At 51.5% G+C, this 16,338-nt stretch overlaps 6 protein-coding genes across 6 annotated transcripts; 2 read left to right on the forward strand and 4 right to left on the reverse strand.

Annotated features, from left to right (window-relative positions):
- Positions 1–913: 913 nt before the first annotated feature.
- Positions 914–3,859, reverse strand: A1O1_01117 (centromeric protein E; the record flags this gene model as incomplete). Its single annotated transcript, XM_007722030.1, has 1 exon — positions 914–3,859. The coding sequence occupies one exon, from the start codon at positions 3,857–3,859 to the stop codon at positions 914–916; it is 2,946 nt and encodes a 981-aa protein (XP_007720220.1).
- A 3,198-nt stretch (positions 3,860–7,057) lies between these two features.
- A1O1_01118 (uncharacterized protein) lies at positions 7,058–7,837 on the reverse strand (the record flags this gene model as incomplete). Its single annotated transcript, XM_007722031.1, has 1 exon — positions 7,058–7,837. The coding sequence occupies one exon, from the start codon at positions 7,835–7,837 to the stop codon at positions 7,058–7,060; it is 780 nt and encodes a 259-aa protein (XP_007720221.1).
- Positions 7,838–8,317: 480 nt separating this feature from the next.
- On the forward strand, positions 8,318–9,633 carry A1O1_01119 (CMGC/CDK/CDK7 protein kinase; the record flags this gene model as incomplete). Its single annotated transcript, XM_007722032.1, has 2 exons — positions 8,318–8,528; positions 8,579–9,633. The coding sequence occupies 2 exons, from the start codon at positions 8,318–8,320 to the stop codon at positions 9,631–9,633; spliced, it is 1,266 nt and encodes a 421-aa protein (XP_007720222.1).
- A 423-nt stretch (positions 9,634–10,056) lies between these two features.
- A1O1_01120 (uncharacterized protein) lies at positions 10,057–10,914 on the forward strand (the record flags this gene model as incomplete). The annotated part of the gene is made up of 1 exon (XM_007722033.1): positions 10,057–10,914. One exon carries the CDS (start codon positions 10,057–10,059, stop codon positions 10,912–10,914), a length of 858 nt encoding a protein of 285 aa, XP_007720223.1.
- A 484-nt stretch (positions 10,915–11,398) lies between these two features.
- Positions 11,399–12,859, reverse strand: A1O1_01121 (uncharacterized protein; the record flags this gene model as incomplete). The annotated part of the gene is made up of 1 exon (XM_007722034.1): positions 11,399–12,859. The coding sequence occupies one exon, from the start codon at positions 12,857–12,859 to the stop codon at positions 11,399–11,401; it is 1,461 nt and encodes a 486-aa protein (XP_007720224.1).
- Positions 12,860–13,669: 810 nt separating this feature from the next.
- Positions 13,670–15,027, reverse strand: A1O1_01122 (uncharacterized protein; the record flags this gene model as incomplete). The annotated part of the gene is made up of 7 exons (XM_007722035.1): positions 13,670–13,948; positions 14,012–14,125; positions 14,183–14,277; positions 14,333–14,472; positions 14,540–14,766; positions 14,817–14,841; positions 14,912–15,027. 7 exons carry the CDS (start codon positions 15,025–15,027, stop codon positions 13,670–13,672), a joined length of 996 nt encoding a protein of 331 aa, XP_007720225.1.
- Positions 15,028–16,338: the final 1,311 nt, after the last annotated feature.

Below are 16,338 nucleotides of genomic sequence, written 5' to 3' on the forward strand. Positions count from 1 at the left end.
GGATATTGGGTTATGCTGTATACCTAAGGTACCGTGGTGAGCATCAGCTCTGCTACCAGGAGGGAGATTTCCTGGAGAACAGAACGAACACAGTGACGATAATATAGTCAATAATAGGATGTGATATTGGACAGTAAGAACATCGGGGCATCACCATCATGTCATGTATCACGGTCATTCATATATGGTCAACGGAAATGGATGGAGCGCGAGGTTACAATAACAACTGGGTCGCTCAAGGTCTGAAACACCGGACATCATGTCAGAAGATGGATCTACACAGTCGATTCCCGGAGTATCTACCTACTCTAGATTAGGTGGGCATTTATATCTATATCTATATATGTATCTATAGATACTAGACCCTATCGTACCGAGATCGAGGCATTTACTTGACCCCTGATCGACAATTTCAGACACAAGGCACATACACAGATAGATACAGAGTATATTTCCCAAGACCTGCTGTTGAATTGATCCTGTAGTACTGTAGTACTAGCACCAGTACCAGTATCGACTGGCCACGTTCTATCCGGGTATCTGATGCTGGTGAATCGCTTCCCATGTCTCGGATCAAATAGGATAACCAACAAACATATAAAGTGCCCCGGAGCTGATCTTCAGGGTGTAACCGCCGTCAACGCTCCAACATAGGTAGGTACTAGGTAGGTAAAACTGGTTCCGCCCCAAACAGGACATTGAAGATTTCAATCCAGAGCGCAGAAGCCCACCAGACACTAACGTCCCTCTCCCATGATTCTCGTCCGCTCATACTCTGCATCGGCCCCAACCCAATCAACCGCCCAGACACCCAGTCTGAAAATAAAAAACCCCGGCGCCAAAGAAAAGTAAAAGCTGTCGTGGCATCATTCATAGGGCAGATGAAACTAAATAAAAATCAGTCCCTTCAGCGTCACACTCCTTCCCCCGGTTCAATGGTGGAATCCCGTTCCCTCAGGGATGCAACGAGACTGTTCATCGCTGGCCCTCCCGTGCCCACACTCGACGTCCGCCGGGAGTGTCGTTGCAACGACGATCTTCGTGAGGGTAGCCGCAGCGACGGTGAGCGCCCTTTGATCAGCTGCCCACTTTCCACCTTGTCCTGGATCATCTCATCCAACATCTTTGACATCTCGTCCACCGTCTTGCGTTTCTTGTCCATCGCCTTCTGGGGCGACAACAATGCCAATGGACTGGTCGCCAATGGCGATCGCGGCCCTGCCGATCCCGCTGGCGTCGAACTATGGCTCATTTGAGAACTGCCGTTGCTGCCGCTACTCTGATGGCCCTCCTGCGCTCGGTTGTGCTTGAATTCCGACGAAGACATCTCCGGCGTCAGCTCCGCCATGTCTCGCTTTCGCACCGCCGACCGAAGCGCCGCCACCGTCCTCTGAAGATCGGAGATGATGGCGTCCTTTTCTTCCAGTTTCCGGCAGATGTCGCCATCCTCTCCCGGACTCTTGTTAAACGCCATCGAGACCCGTGAGTGGCTCGATCGTCGTGCTTGCAACAGTCTCTTCTCCAGCGTGGAGATATAACGGGTCTTATCTTGGAGATCAGCTTGCAATGCCCGTACCTGCGCTTGCAGCGTGGCTCGACCATCGCCGTAATCGTCGCCACCCTCTTCATCTTCGTCCGGTATGGTTGCAAACGATAGGTGACCTGAATTTGACCGAGCACCTCCCAGAGACGCCCCGGAGGGGTATCGCCGGAGCCCAGAGCTGACTCCCAGGGTGGATTGACTCGCCGAGGACCGGACAGACCGCGAGCCTGCGTACTCCGTTCCTCCAGAAAGACGGGAATGCATTCCCAGCGCCGAAACGGACCCGCCATTGACCCCCGTTGACTTGGAGCACAGGATCAGCCGGTTGAGGTGTTCGATCCGCTCTTTGAGCGCCGTCCTCGCCAACTGCATCTCCAACATCTGCTCCTCATGCCGTTGTTCCGCCTCTCGCTCAATCTGTCGTTCTTCTTTTTCGTCCGCCGACTTTTGCTGGCCCTCCAGCTGAGCTCGTAGAGTCTGGATTTCGGTCCGATAACGCTCCAACAAACCGGCATTGACGCCGCTGCCCACTTCTTCGGTCGCCTTCTTTGCATGACTGACAATGTTGTTCTTGGCTCGAGCGGCAAATTTCAGCGTGTTGAGAGTCTCGGCCGTGTGGTTGTTGCCCGCCACGGTCAAGCCAGCTCCAATCTGAATCGTGCAGAGGATCGACACCAACGAATTACCGGACAGTGCCGGCTGTAGTAGACGGGTAAGTTTGCTGTCTCGATAAGGTAGATGCTTTCCGTCCTTGTCCGTGGGGTTTCCATTCTTGTCTCTGTTGCCAGAAAGCCTGGCAATAACAGTGCCTAATGTCAACAAAGACTTGTTAATATGTGCGCCCTCCGCCCGGCGCTCCTTGTCATCTGCCGCTCTTTCGGAGCCGGCAAGATCGATCAAGCTGAGGGTAGAGACGCGTACACCGCCCGGAAACATCGCAACTCGTTTGCCATTCTCATGCATGGCCCCGGCTCCGGGGATTCGTTCTCGACTCTCGACCACAATCTGGACAACAGCGTGGCTGCGCGAACTCCGCGAATTGAACTGGGTGCTTCCCGTACGGCGAGCCGTGTCTCCGCGGTGGATGACTCGAAGTAGTTGAGTTGGACTCTGAACGATTTCCTCTTTTAAAGGCGTGGCATATACGCCTCGTTTGTTGTCTTCGCGCAGCTTGATTTCTTCCTGCTGACCACCGCCAACGCCACCACCTACTGGAACTGCCAACAGATCATGAATCTTCTCGTTGTAGATCTCCAGGTAGCTGACGCGCAGCAGGAACTCTCGGTGGGGAGTTTCTCGGATGTATGAGAAAATGTCGGTAATAGCCAGAGGAATCACGCCCGGACTCGACATGGTGCCCTGCATACTGAAGGTCTTTCCTGTCCCAGTCATGCCATAAGCGAACACTGTTCCGTGGTAGCCTTCCATCACTCGACGAACCAGCCGTTTGGCGGAAGCATCGTACACCTTGGCATTGTCGTCGTAAGTGGTGAACACATTGTCGTAGTGGTAATCTCCACCGTCTTTCCCACGACAAGCCACCAGGCCTCTTCGGCCGTCTACCATCCATTCCCCTTCTTCAGATTGATAGTTGTTTTGGGTACCTGGGTCCGGGCGCACTCGAACACTGACGATCACGTTGCCCTTGATTTCCTTCCCTTTGGATATCTGTTTGGAATCCATCGTAGTGTCGTCCAAGTCTTTGGTACGACCTCGACTGTCGTCATCCACCTCTTCAATTGTGGTGGCGCTAGTGGAGTACGAGCCATTGGCCGAAGAGCTTCGGCTCTGAGGGAGAGAATGAATGCTGGACTGCGCATCAGATATCCTATTCGCTGCCTTGGTTGATATGGTCATGCCATCACCAGTTGAGTTCAACAAGCTCGGGGTCTGGGATGTCATGAAACTCGCAGCAAGACTTGCTTTGGGCGATTTCTTGGATTTGATCGTGGAGGGTTGTACGGTGGAGCCGGTGCCGTCGGATGTCCTCTTCCTTGTCGATGTCGTAGAGGCGGCTGAGGCCGATGTAGGGGGACGTGAGGCCGCATTGGGTGGTTGTGGGAATGAACCAATGCTCACTGTCTTGCGAACGGATTTCCCTGGCGAGATCCCAGAAGCTCTTTCGCTAGGTTTTGGGTAGGATAGATCGACTGTGGACGCCACTGGCGGAGGAGATAGTGTCGTAGTTCTTGACGGTGCCTTTAACCGTGACGTTATCTGAGGGAGACTCTTTCGAGGAGGTTTGTTCGAAGGAATGGGAGGCAACGCACCCGTCGGCGGGTCGGCAAGGGGCCGTGAGAGAACGGGTAGAGACATGCCCACCGTCACCCTCGTGGTACTGTTGCTGTAGACCTTGTGCTCTTGAAGAAAAACGACCGTATCATGCGGGGTACATCTGGCGATGGGACTCTTTTAAGCAGGGTGAACCAATGTGGTCTGCTTGTTCGTTCTATTCAGTCTGATTGGCGTCCTCCACAGTTTCTGGCCGTCAGTCTATTGAGCACAGACCAAATCCAATAGTCCTATCTTTTTATTGCGGCCTGGACTCGCGAACAGTAGTTCGTCTCTAGATGGTGGTCTCAGCTCATCGGTGTATCGTGCTGGTATAGGTTCGTCCGAGGCAAGCAATGTTGGGAGAGGAGGTTGAGGGGGAAGAGGAGGATATGAGCTCGGATGGTCGTGGCATCACAAAACAATGCAAAGTGCCGAACCGCGTTGTCTTCGAAGTATGCGACCTAGATACCGTGCGTGCGGCACAAGCAGGTCGTGCTCTTGGTGATGGAGGCACCTCGATTGGACGCGGGTCTCCAGGAGCGAGAATAATGTGAGGATGGATGTGATTATCGACAGAGAAATGAGCCAGAATGGACCAGGCGCAGGAGGTTGTTCTGGGGGGAAGTGGAAGTCACTCCGTTCACACCATCCAGCATCCCGGGCTCAGGGCAAATCTGCAAGGACCGTTACCGGCTTCGACACTAAGCTTTAGGCCCTGGTTGCGTTCTCGCCGGCGTGCCTTTGGGCTGATCAGGCTAAGATAGAGGGGATCAAGCGCGGCCGCTTGGCTGCAGGAACTGGCACACTGCACGTGCCACAGAGCTCGAGACTTGCCGCACTCATCAGGCACTGTACTGGCAGTGCAGGGGAAAGTGTCAGACTCAATTGACGCTGCCGATGCTCAATTGGATCTGCAAGACGCTTCGATGACGATTAACACCCATATTACGGAGGTGCTTCCTAGGTACGTTTAAGGCTTATATGGCAGGTGCCAGTGAGTCGGCAAACTCGCCAAAGACTGTCCAATTATTTATTGCCCGCGTTTTGCCCTGCCCAACGCCGTCCTGCGTACCAGGACCTTATTAGGGACCTACCTTAGGTAGCACTGGTAAAGCCGCAAAATCCTGACGACCACTCAATGCTCCCACTACTACTACTAGTACACCAGTGAACATCCGACCTGCTCTGTACACAAACACGACCCCTGGCTCTCTTCTGCAGCCACTTTCCACGTCTGAACTCCTAAGTTGAGCATTCCTTGCGATCTCTCCTCTTATTGGACTTCCTCCCTGTCATATCACCCAAGTTTCATCTGCGAGCTTGTGATCATCACAGGCATTCATTGTCGGGCTCGTGCTCGAACCAGCCTCCGGACGCCTCACTCGAAAAAACATCCACAAGGTTAAACCAGATCCAGCTCAAGCTCATCATAAGAAAGATCCACCGTTGTACAGCCGGGAACCTTCGTTAGTATTCAAAGACTATGTAGGATGGTTGCGGCGTTGAACATTCTTCGACCGCTTCAGACTCGCGTATTTCACGAATCACTGCTGCCACCGACGAGAACTTAAGCGATCAGAGACAGGTAAAGGCTCATTCAATAGAGGCAGATGTCTGCTACCATTTTTACGAGGAGGGGGAATGCCTTGCCAGAAAAAAAAGCCCCCCACAAGAGTCCACAGCACGACAAGAAGGAGTCTACGATAACTATCCGGCCCGGGTATAACCAAACTAATCCACGGCCGCGGAACTCGTGCACGAGCAATAGGAGAAATTCCGCAACTCTGGTAACGCCAATCTCAAGGGGATCCCTAGGCTTTTGACTAATAAACCTCTTCCCCGCTACCAAACTCCTGACAATCTGCCGAGTTGGCCAAATAAATGATACAGGCACGGAAAGTCAACATGCCCTGGGCTCTATCTCTTCCGCCATCGAAGCGAGACCTCTCTCATTTCATGGTTCTGAAGCCAGCAGCCATACATTTGCAACATTTGTTATGGCTAACCAGCCGTTTCGACTATCATTTGGGCATCTCACCGCACTATCTGGCTAACTGAGAATTCAAAGGATATCAAGCATGGACGTGGCAGCCTTCACAATAGAGCGTGCTTTCCATGTCACCGGCATAAATTGAGAGAGGATGCGCCTGACAAGGATACCCCCCAGACTGGAACATCAGCGGGATTGCACAAGTCTGTCCGGAGGTACCCTGGCAACGCGCCATGTTTCGTCAGTGAGAGCCAAGTCCTTAATCCTTTGGTCTACTGTGGTCTACTGAGGTTGGCGGTCTCTTTTGGTAAGGACTTCGACCCCTTCGTACCGAACCCAACAACTCTTTCGTTTAACCGGTAACCTAGCAACGTTCTATGGAGCATGCGCGTGTTGCTCATTCGGATGAGAAGTCTCGCTGCCATCGTGCTTCACACGCATTCGTGGATTATTGCGTTTTCATTGCGTATTCTTCTGGCGATAACGACGAAATGGCGAACAGTAGGTCTCGGGCAGACTTTCACAATGCGGACCCAATCTCGCAATCCTCGTCGGGCTGCCGTGTCTAACTCGAAAACCCAAGCTTGGAATAGCATCAAATGTCCTATGGCATTCTAAACTCAGGGTCAAAACTTCTACTGCCTCAAAGTGAACTGAAACAAATTCCAAACTCCAAAGAATTCCATGACTTGAGAATGCATCGTCCTCCATCCTTTATTCGCTAAAGCCTAGCATACCAAATCTCATGTTTGAAATGCAGCACACGGTCTACCAGGTCTCCCCAGCATCACAGGGACGTGGGCGCCATGATAGATTTACCCTGACAGAAATATGCATATCAAGGTTTTATTCCTATACCATCCTGGAAGATCACGGACCGTTCCTTGGACATGCCACCCTGATACAGATACCTAGGGAGTGAAGATGTGAACAGGATCCTGTATCAGAAACTTGACATACACCCAAAGAGTCACCAGGCGCTCACTCAGGATTTGGGCATTCGAACAGTCATCACTGCTGCTGCTGCTGATGATGGTGCAGCATATGGCCCGCATGCGTCCGAATAGTCTCTGGTATCTGTATTGCTGACAAGCTTGTCTTAACCTGACAGAGATCTCAGTCCGATGCAAGCCTCGCAAAGCCCAAGATGTACTCTCCCTTCTCAAATTATGATATACATAGTGTTCCATGGGCAGCACAAGGCCCAGCGAACATCATGAAAACATTTGCAATTCTGGACAGAACTCCCATTATCTTGCATTCTTCTTGTTCTCTTCCACTCTCAGTTTGTGCAATGTTTCGGCCCTTCTCCTCTCACCGCCGTGAATCTTGTGTCCCTGTTTATGCTCCCAGAGTCCTTCTGTCACTTTCACAATGACACCGCTGCCATATGTGCCTTTCAGAGGCTGGGCCTGCTTGCCCTTTATGATATAACCATTCTTCAGCTTGAACCCTTTGGGTTTCCGCAAATCCGCCGTAGTTTGTCCAGGTTGTAGCGCATACGTGGTCGACCCATTCGGGACGTTGACAATCAGTTTCTGCATCCCAGGAGTCCTGCCTACCGTGACAGGGCCGGAAACCGGCTCCCCTGTTACAGGATCCTTCTTGAGACTCGGGACCTCCACCACTCTCAATTCGGCGACCCCGTCCTTGACGTGCTGGAAATCTCCCCCCACGCCGAAATCGCCTTTCCGGAACTTCTCCCGCCATCGTAGCAAATACCGTCGTATCCGGGGCGGTTCGATCCCTCGGGCCTTCAGTTCTTGCGATGTCAAAGTGAAAAGCTCCTCCCAGGACTCGATCTTGCTTGCGTGTTTCGAGAGTTCGCGCCCAATGAGTGTAAGGAACGTAGGAACATCAGGGACGAATGGTGTCGGAGGAGGTACGCGGCCATTTTCGGGCAGGCCTCGGTGCAGGTTACGTCGGCATGGTGTACAGATGTAGGATTGTGATATTGACACTGACGGTCGGAGGAGGGAGGTGAAGAAGGACGAGGTTGCGGGTGGTTGTCGAGAGACAAGTTTGGCCATTTTCTGAAGGAGGGGATGGTCTATGATTTGTCTTCGGATGGTGAGTCTTCAACAGGTGAGATCGTGCTTCAGGCGGGCATCGTTGCTGAGGTCGTTGGCTTGTTTCAAAAATGTTTGGCGAGGGCTTTTGTCTTTTGTCCAGCTTGCGGCTGCGAAGCAAACTTACTTCGGCGGAGCATAGACGCCAAATGGTGATGCCAAGCTTGACAGCCTCGCCGACGACGTGCATGGAGACTTGAGGGTCCCGAGCAGTAATGAGGTCGATCTTATATCTGATGATGAGCATGAGAAGACCTCTGTTTGATGGAGGGGCTGTATATCTGGCAATAACAGATTGATGCCTGCCAGAGCCTGTGGCACTACCGCTTTGCGAATGACAAGACTGGCAGAAGACAAACTGCTGTGAAGCCTTGTTCGGCCCTCTCGAGTCTCATTTCACATATTCAGTCACTCAGCCAACCTTGCTTCAGTCAATTCGATATGGCGTCCTCCAACGGGGTATCACCGCTTATGCCGCGGTCGCCATCCAACATTAACGCAAACATGTCACCGTCCAGAGCGAAATCTCTTACAATGAGAAAGTCAATATCTAAGCCCCCAACAGCGCTGTCATCACACCATCAGAAACCTCCCCCTGATTTTGACATGGCTGAACAGATGAATGAAGAGATCAGCAACAAGTATGTCAAAGGTAAGTTGCCCTTGTTCAATCCTGCGCGACAGACACTAAACTGTCCACAGGCAAAAAGCTCGGCGAGGGTACTTACGCCATTGTCTACAAGGGCCATCTTAGATCAGATCCGCATCACGCAGTCGCAATCAAGAAGTTCAAGGTGGATCCTTCACAACAGAGGGAAGGACTGAATGTCGATACCATTCGTGAAATCAAATATCTGCAGGAAATCTCTCACCCAAGCATCGTCGCCTTGCTCGATGTATTTTCCTCTAAAGACCAGAATATCAACATGGTCATCGAGTACTTCCCGAACGGTAACCTCGAAGAGCTCATCAGAGACAAGACTGTCAGCTACGGCGCTGCTGACGTCAAAGCATGGATGGGAATGCTGTGTCGAGCCATCTACTTCTGCCACTCAAACTTCGTCCTTCATCGAGATATCAAACCAAACAACTTGCTCATCGCTGCCGATGGTGAGGTCAAGCTCGCAGATTTTGGTCTTGCTCGGTCATTTGGTGACCCGAGATATCAGATGACCTCTGCAGTCATCACTCTATGGTATCGGCCTCCAGAACTCTTGTTCGGAGCCAGACAGTACGGTGGAGCGGTCGACATGTGGAGTATCGGCATGGTCTTTGCTGAGTTGCTCATACGTCGGCCCTACGCTGCCGCAGACGTGGCGAACCAGGAAGTACTTGCCACTGGTGGAGGAACCGTCGCTCAGCTGGACAAGATATGTGAAGCGGTCGGGACGCCAAATGAAGACAATTGGCCAGGGGTCTCCAAGCTGAGGGATTACTTTGATCTGGAGAAGAAGATTCCTGTCCGGGATAAATCCTTCTACATGCAGATGTTCCCAACTGCAGGATCGGTCGGCGTTGATCTGCTCATGGCAATGTTGAAACTGGATCCACGGAAAAGAGTCACTGCAAGAGGAGCTTTGGAACATGAGTGGTGGACGGTAGATCCAAGACCGACTGAGAAGGAACATCTACCCAAGCAAGGCGGCGGTGCTTCCATGATGGCCGCTGCCGAAGCCTCTGCGCCAGGAGCCGTGAATGATGAGAACAAGTACAAAGGCGTCGCGAAGAAGCTTGATTTCGGTGGTGCACGGAAGTGATCACCTTTGAAAGGATTTTGATGTTGTTGGTAATGGAGAGGTGTATTCTCCAGTCTCATGTTACCTGGAACCACCACGTGGGTTCACTCTCACTCTGGACTCATCTCTGCCTCACCGCTGCAAGTAGCATAACACCCGCAAGATCTGCCTGCTGTTCTGGACTCGAACTAACGTCACCCACTGCAGTAGATCGGCGCAGGCAACCTCAATTCAGCAGCACCTCTACCTTACCACATCTCCGAATCCACCGATCACCTTACCAGTCGCCGTTCTCCCTCTTCGAGATAACCTCAACGAACCCCATTCCTGAATCTCACAACAAAATTCCATCTATCGACAAGATCCCAAGGCCTCACCTCGGAGTCATCTGCTTCACAGAGATTTCGACACCAATCGAATCAGGATTTCTGGTATTCCATCAAAATGAAGACAATCATATCCGTTTACAAGCCGACCAGATTCCTTGTCGATCTGAGTAAATGTACTTCCATGGGACGATTGGTTGAGACAATCAATGCCTTGGACTCGACGATCCTCGGTGTTGACGATGGCTTGGTATATCTGGCGGGAACCATGAAGCACAGCTCGTTCGATTCCAGCGTCCCAGCTGCCACGTTGACAGCAAAACACCTTAGTGGTATGCGTTACAATGCGCGGGCCCCTATGCCGAGAATCCACGACTGCCAACTCGACATTGTCGCAGTTCCGAAGCCTGAATTCTCCATCAACATCTGCAAGTACGGTAGTAGTGATTGTGCAAGCCATGGTCATGAAACCGTCACCGTGAAGCAAGAGGACCAAATCCTCCAGCTGAAAAAGCATCTTCGCAACACGCTCGGACTTCTGGAGGAAGACCAGATCATCAAATACCGATGTCTCAATATGACCGACTCTGCCTATCTCTTGGAAAAGGAGATTTCCGAGAATTCAACGGTAGTGGTAGCAATCAAGGTCGAGGTCATCTTTCACTACAAACAATGGTCGACAACTATCGCTGCTGCGTCGGACGAATCATTGTTCGCCATCTTGGAACAGTTCGCAGACATGGCAGGTGTCGATATTGATATGTTCAGCCTACGGTTTATCTTTCTCAAGACTACAGGTGAGGTCGCAGACTATGCGCAGGCCTGGCTTCCCGATCGAACGCAGCTCTTCAAAGCGAAGCAGGTGTTCGGCACAATGAAAGAGAACGGTCTCATGAATGGAGATGAAATTCAGGTGTTTCAGATCAACGACAAAGGCAAACGCAAACGTGATGACGAGGATGAGGATGAGAATTAAGATGGCGAAGACGACTGGTGATTGAGATGACGAGCAGGCATTCCCTCTGATTTCAGACGAAGACTCGGAAGCGATTCATGAGTACAGAAGAAAGAAGAAGGAATCCACAAATATGGCAGAAGAGCTTACGCGGGCTACCCGAAACAACATCACTTCACCTTTCCCAGCCGCCAGTTTGAGGAACAATGATCGATCTGCCAGTGATTGACTGAGACCATCCAAGAGAGAGTGCACAGTAGGGCACGATCCGGTGATACACACTCCACCACGATCATTGTCCATCGATCGAGGTCAATCGGATATGCTGGAGAAGAACTGGAATTGAGCGTGGAATGAAGCACAGTGTCGGTGTCGGCCTCTAAGCTGGACACTCGAACTGGAGAGACGCTTTTTTAGAGCTGGAGAGACTACCTAGGTAGTTACCACAGGTGCACACAAATTCTCTTCTCCACGAAAGCTGCAAATTGCCTCATTCTCATCCTCATCACCTCTCGAGCCTCATTTCTGGCAGAATCCCAATAGCTTTCCAGAAATCCCTAGCATCCAGCTTCCTCCCGAGCACATCCATTGATCGCGGCAGACCACGAACATTGTTTTCCTCCATCAACTCCATAACCCAGCGTCGGTACTGACTTTTCATATCCCTCTCCATCTTCCTCTCCTTTTGCTTTTGCGTTTCCTTTTGCTCCGTAGTCTCTTCCGCCACTTGCTCGCTCCGACCCCCTTCCACTTTCCCCTTCGAGTTTTCGTGCTCACCCATCCAATCCCATACCAGATTCCACCAATCATACGAGACGCAGTCGGCCACGATCCAACGTCTGCCGAAGAGTTCTGTACCTACATCTGTGTGGGTTCTATCATTGTCATCGCCATTGCCATCGTTGGTCACTCTCCCTTCGTCGTTCATCGTGTTCGCTGTTCCCTTCTCCTTCTCGTTTCCGTCTTGATCCTTCCTCACAACTCCTACCACAGCTCTAGCCACATCCCGCCCGTGAATCAGATGCAACGCGCCCTTCTGCCCCAGCTGCTCCTTCGACCTCGCCACTCTGGACACCCAATTCCTAGGATTCCTTTCTCCGCCGTATAGCCCGGCAAGATTGAGGATGCAGCCGTTCAGCGTGATCAGTTCTTCCTCAGCCACGGCACGCGCGTTGGTGTCGTCGATCGGTGACGACGAGTCGTTCCAGTCCGGGGTCGTCCAGATGCCTGTTGAACCGAGTTGAATCCATTTAGTAACTGTAGAAGAAGGAGACGCCGTCACATTGTTTGAGGAACAGGTTGAGCTCAGCGTCGGTTCTGGGCTGTAGATATGTCTGTCGCTGCGATTGTTGTTGGTGGTACTTGTATTGGTGTTACTATTGGGATTCTGGCCATCTCCAGATCGGATGTCTGTTGATATTTGGGATTCGACTTCGGCGCGCAAAGATCCGTCCGGTCGAGAATCGTCGTGACACGCGCTGTCGACCTCCACCTCCACCTCCTGTCCCAAAGCCTCTTCCAACTCCCCTTTCCCATGCCCTCTTCGCGTCTCATTATACATCCGCACCAATTTAGCAGACGGCCCGCGTCCTTTCAGAGGGAAGGTGACCAGCACGTACTCTGCATCCGGGAGGTTCTTGAACGGGCCCAGATCGTCGGAGGCCTCGTCGAATCGGAACGGGATCGTTCCGTCATGGCCCGTGGTGGTGGTTGCGGCGTAGGTGATCTTTCCCGCGGACAGAAGGGGTTGGAGGAATTGGTAGGTCCATCCTGCTCCGAGGATGAGGAGTGTGACTGTTCGTGTGCGATGATCGTCGTGACCGTCACTGGCAACACCTACTGGAGTTGCAGATGTGGGATTGCCACTTTGAACATTCCTACTCCCACTGCCGCCATTTCTACCGCCACGATCACCGACAGTAGCGGCTGCAGCGCTTGGGGATGGAGACGCCGTGCGCAAAGTCATGGTACAGTAACTGAGTGGTAGTTTTTTTGAACCTATGTATGTATCCTCCACAAGGTCGTTAATCGTTGGAATGGACCGTCAAAGGGTCAGTGACCGGAGAGGACCGATAGGATGTACTGCAGGGAGCGAAAGAGGTAGACACTGTCACCACTACTATTGATTGTCCACAGTTTCTTTACCTTTGCGTATTATGTTTTGTATACTCTGGCTCGGGCGATAGTCATGATATCATGTAGAGGTAGTTCTAGTTTTCCCTCTAGATACCTGACAGTCGCCGCAGTACTAGTGATTCGCAGTAACATACAGCAAGACTGCCAGCTCTCGCCGACTTAAAGGCCATCGACATATTCCATCCCTTTTTTGGACTTTGGAGTCTGCGCCTCAGCCTTACCGGATCAATCTTGGTGGCATGGTTACCATGTTGGCTCATTTGAACCTTCAACCTCCAACCTTCAAAGATCATTGTATCTGTCTCTTCATCGCTGCACAAACAATTACTATGAACAAACCAGACCCACGAGCTGTTTTTTTATACTGGCAAAAGAAAGGTAGACCTGCAGAGAAGCATGCAACACTAAGATGTAGCAGCTCCATCTATGCTGAGCCATGATTGTACATTATCTAGGAATCCAATAGAAATCTAACTACCATACACCAACCGATGGCCGTATTTCATGTACATAGAACCCTTTTCTGATTACAGTTTTCCTGCAAGTATCGTGTAATATAGTATAGACGAACATCCGCTCAGAGAAACGCTTGCTTGCTTGATACTATCGAATGTAGCATTGTTGAAGATCCTGAACCGCGTCATGATGATTTGAAGAACTCTTGTTGGGTCTCGAAGGCAGCAAGCTGGGGCGCAGACTTTGATGTCGGTGAAGCCACCATTTCAAAGTCAGGCTCGTCGGTGGACCTGCTGTAGCCCAAACGGGACCTCGACATTTTCGAGAAGAGACTGCTCGTCGCAACAGCCTTGGTGAGGCGTCGCAGACCTTGGTACACCATAGGCAAGTTGGACACGACGACGGCGACAAAGGTCTCACGTACAGCCCAGCTGCCAGCAGCCGAAGCTCCTCCGATAGGATCCTGCAATGTCCATGTCAGCAAGGCAACCGCACATGACGGGGAGGATTTTGGGGTTCAACAAACATGAATGACAAGAGCAGCACGCAAGATGCCAGCTGCCATCACAAAGACGGCGCCGCCGAAAATGAACATTAGAGATAGCTTGCTCACTAGTGGCACATCCGCTTTCCACAGCAGCTGAACAGGCATATCATTAGCAAACCGAGACTGTGCGCGGACAGTGAAGCAGCTCACCGGGATAGGAATGGAGAGAAGGTATAGGTCGGAAAGCACGTTGAGGATGACAGTGACGTAAAGGTCGATTCTGGAGATTGCTGGCTGGCAGTGATCTGATAGATGCAGTGAGCGACCAGACCCCCCAACGATCGACTGGGATTGACTTACTGCCAGGGTCAGGGTATATCTGCCAGTTCTTGTGGAACGAATGGCATCCCAACAAAATAGACAGTTCGGTTGCCAGATAGGTCGAGATGACAAGCCCATAGGCGACGAGAATGCGCGGTCTCATGTACTCCAGGCTTTGTCTGTGTCCGAGTGTAAGTCCAATGACCTTCTGGAGAATGGGTAGCGAATCATAGCGGTCGCACTCACGTAAACCTGTGATAGAAGATGGTCATGCATAGCTTCAATGTCCACAGCAACAGTGTGTAAAGACTCCATCCCACCAACTGGGTCTTGGAGCCGTTTACTCTGTATTCGTATTCTTGGGAATTGGGGTCTAACGTCCGACGTTGTTCATCCGTCATGCCATTATTGGCAAGGCCATGCCACCAGGCTCCGACAATATAGGCCGTTGCAGTCTCGAGTCCGTAAACGACCTGAAAGAGTCAGCGGAGGAACAGGAGTGCATGCACGGAAATGGACATACGGTAGCAAAGGGCATCAAATAGTCACTGGAGAGCCGAGTCAGTCACAATCCTGAATCTGAAGGATAGCCTTGCATAATGCTTGGAGATGACACACTCAGCCCATAGTCCCTTAAAGCCAGCCAGGTACACTCTGGAGACCGTCCGTGCGACCACGACAAGGGCTCCGACCCCAAGTAAGGTGAAAGCTTCTGTGTTGAACTCGCTCGGCATGTTGAATAGGCAGAACGAAGAAAAGTCGGGGTCTGATTGAGAGTCGAGGGCCGCAGGAGGCGGAAAGTTCAGAATAAAAGTATGAAAGATACTTCTCTCTTATCACGAAAAAATCACGTATATAGGTTTGGTAGACGTTGTCACGTTGAAGCTTACTACTAGAGTAGCTTGGATCGTCTTGCGTATGGATGTGCTTCCCCGGCGGAACCCAGCGTCAACATCCATGAAGGTTTCCACTGAGTCCCGGGAGACAATGCAAGGTATCGAGGTACATCGGCCTGCTTTTGCTGTCGGCAGAAATATGAAAATGGTATATGATCGACCATTTCAACTAGACATGCTGTGTCCTTCTGGAGGCTCCAACGTCGTTGGATTGGGACACCCAGGAGCCCATCTCTCACCGATGCCTCGGGCCAGGACGGACTCTGGTCGATCCACCGTGGCACCATGCTGGAGAAATTTCGCAACCGAAGACAAGACCAGACATGTCTCCCGCGCGTTGTGGGCTCGCACTCGTCTGGTTAGCATGCTACGTACCTGACATATGCGGCTAAAACCCCGGTTCCGCAGCCAAGGGAACAGAGGACCCAGCCAAGGGTTGCAGCAGTTAGTAAGGAAGACCGGGGGACAAGACTCCAGAAGGACTAGCCACTAGCTGACGGCTTGGAGAAAGTCAAAAAGTATATCTTATCTCGGGCATGTTCGACCAAGTAGATGTGGGCATTGGAACACGACAGCCCGTTTCAGGAACCCGTGGCGAGCATAGCTGTCGTTGATCGCCATTGAAGTTGGATGCATCCAGCCGTATTTTCGTTGAAGCGTCCAAACTAGATTGTGAGACAAGATGGGTGATATCGGCGTTAGAGGGAAGGAAAGCTGCTGATCTACCAGTGTCATCACGCAGGTATCATCTTGTGTGCTTGTACGTAGTGGTGTTAGTGTATCCTGCACTGCAGTAGAGCTGAACCCAAAAGTGATGTGAAAATAAGAGTTTTGCGCTTCCTCTATTGGTGGGAAAAAGCGGCAAGCCGGAACTCGCCCGCCGCCGGCTTGCTATTAGTCTAACCATATTGGTACTAGTTTGAACCGACACTCCCCGGTCTCACATATTCTATGACAGGACTGTATGCTACTCTGGGCTCAGCTTGCTCTACTTCTACTCCAAAGTCTTGCTGTCAACTGTCGTACACTACAACTTGAACTGTATAGGAAAATTCTGGTCCAAAGGCACTCCTGGCAGTCAGTTAGTTTCCTACTCTGTACTCCATCCCTCCATCCTCCCCCTCCACGCGCCACTGGCAACTTGCGGCG

Source organism: Capronia coronata (assembly GCF_000585585.1).
Source record: "Capronia coronata CBS 617.96 chromosome Unknown acBCG-supercont1.1, whole genome shotgun sequence".
NCBI lineage: Eukaryota > Fungi > Ascomycota > Eurotiomycetes > Chaetothyriales > Herpotrichiellaceae > Capronia > Capronia coronata.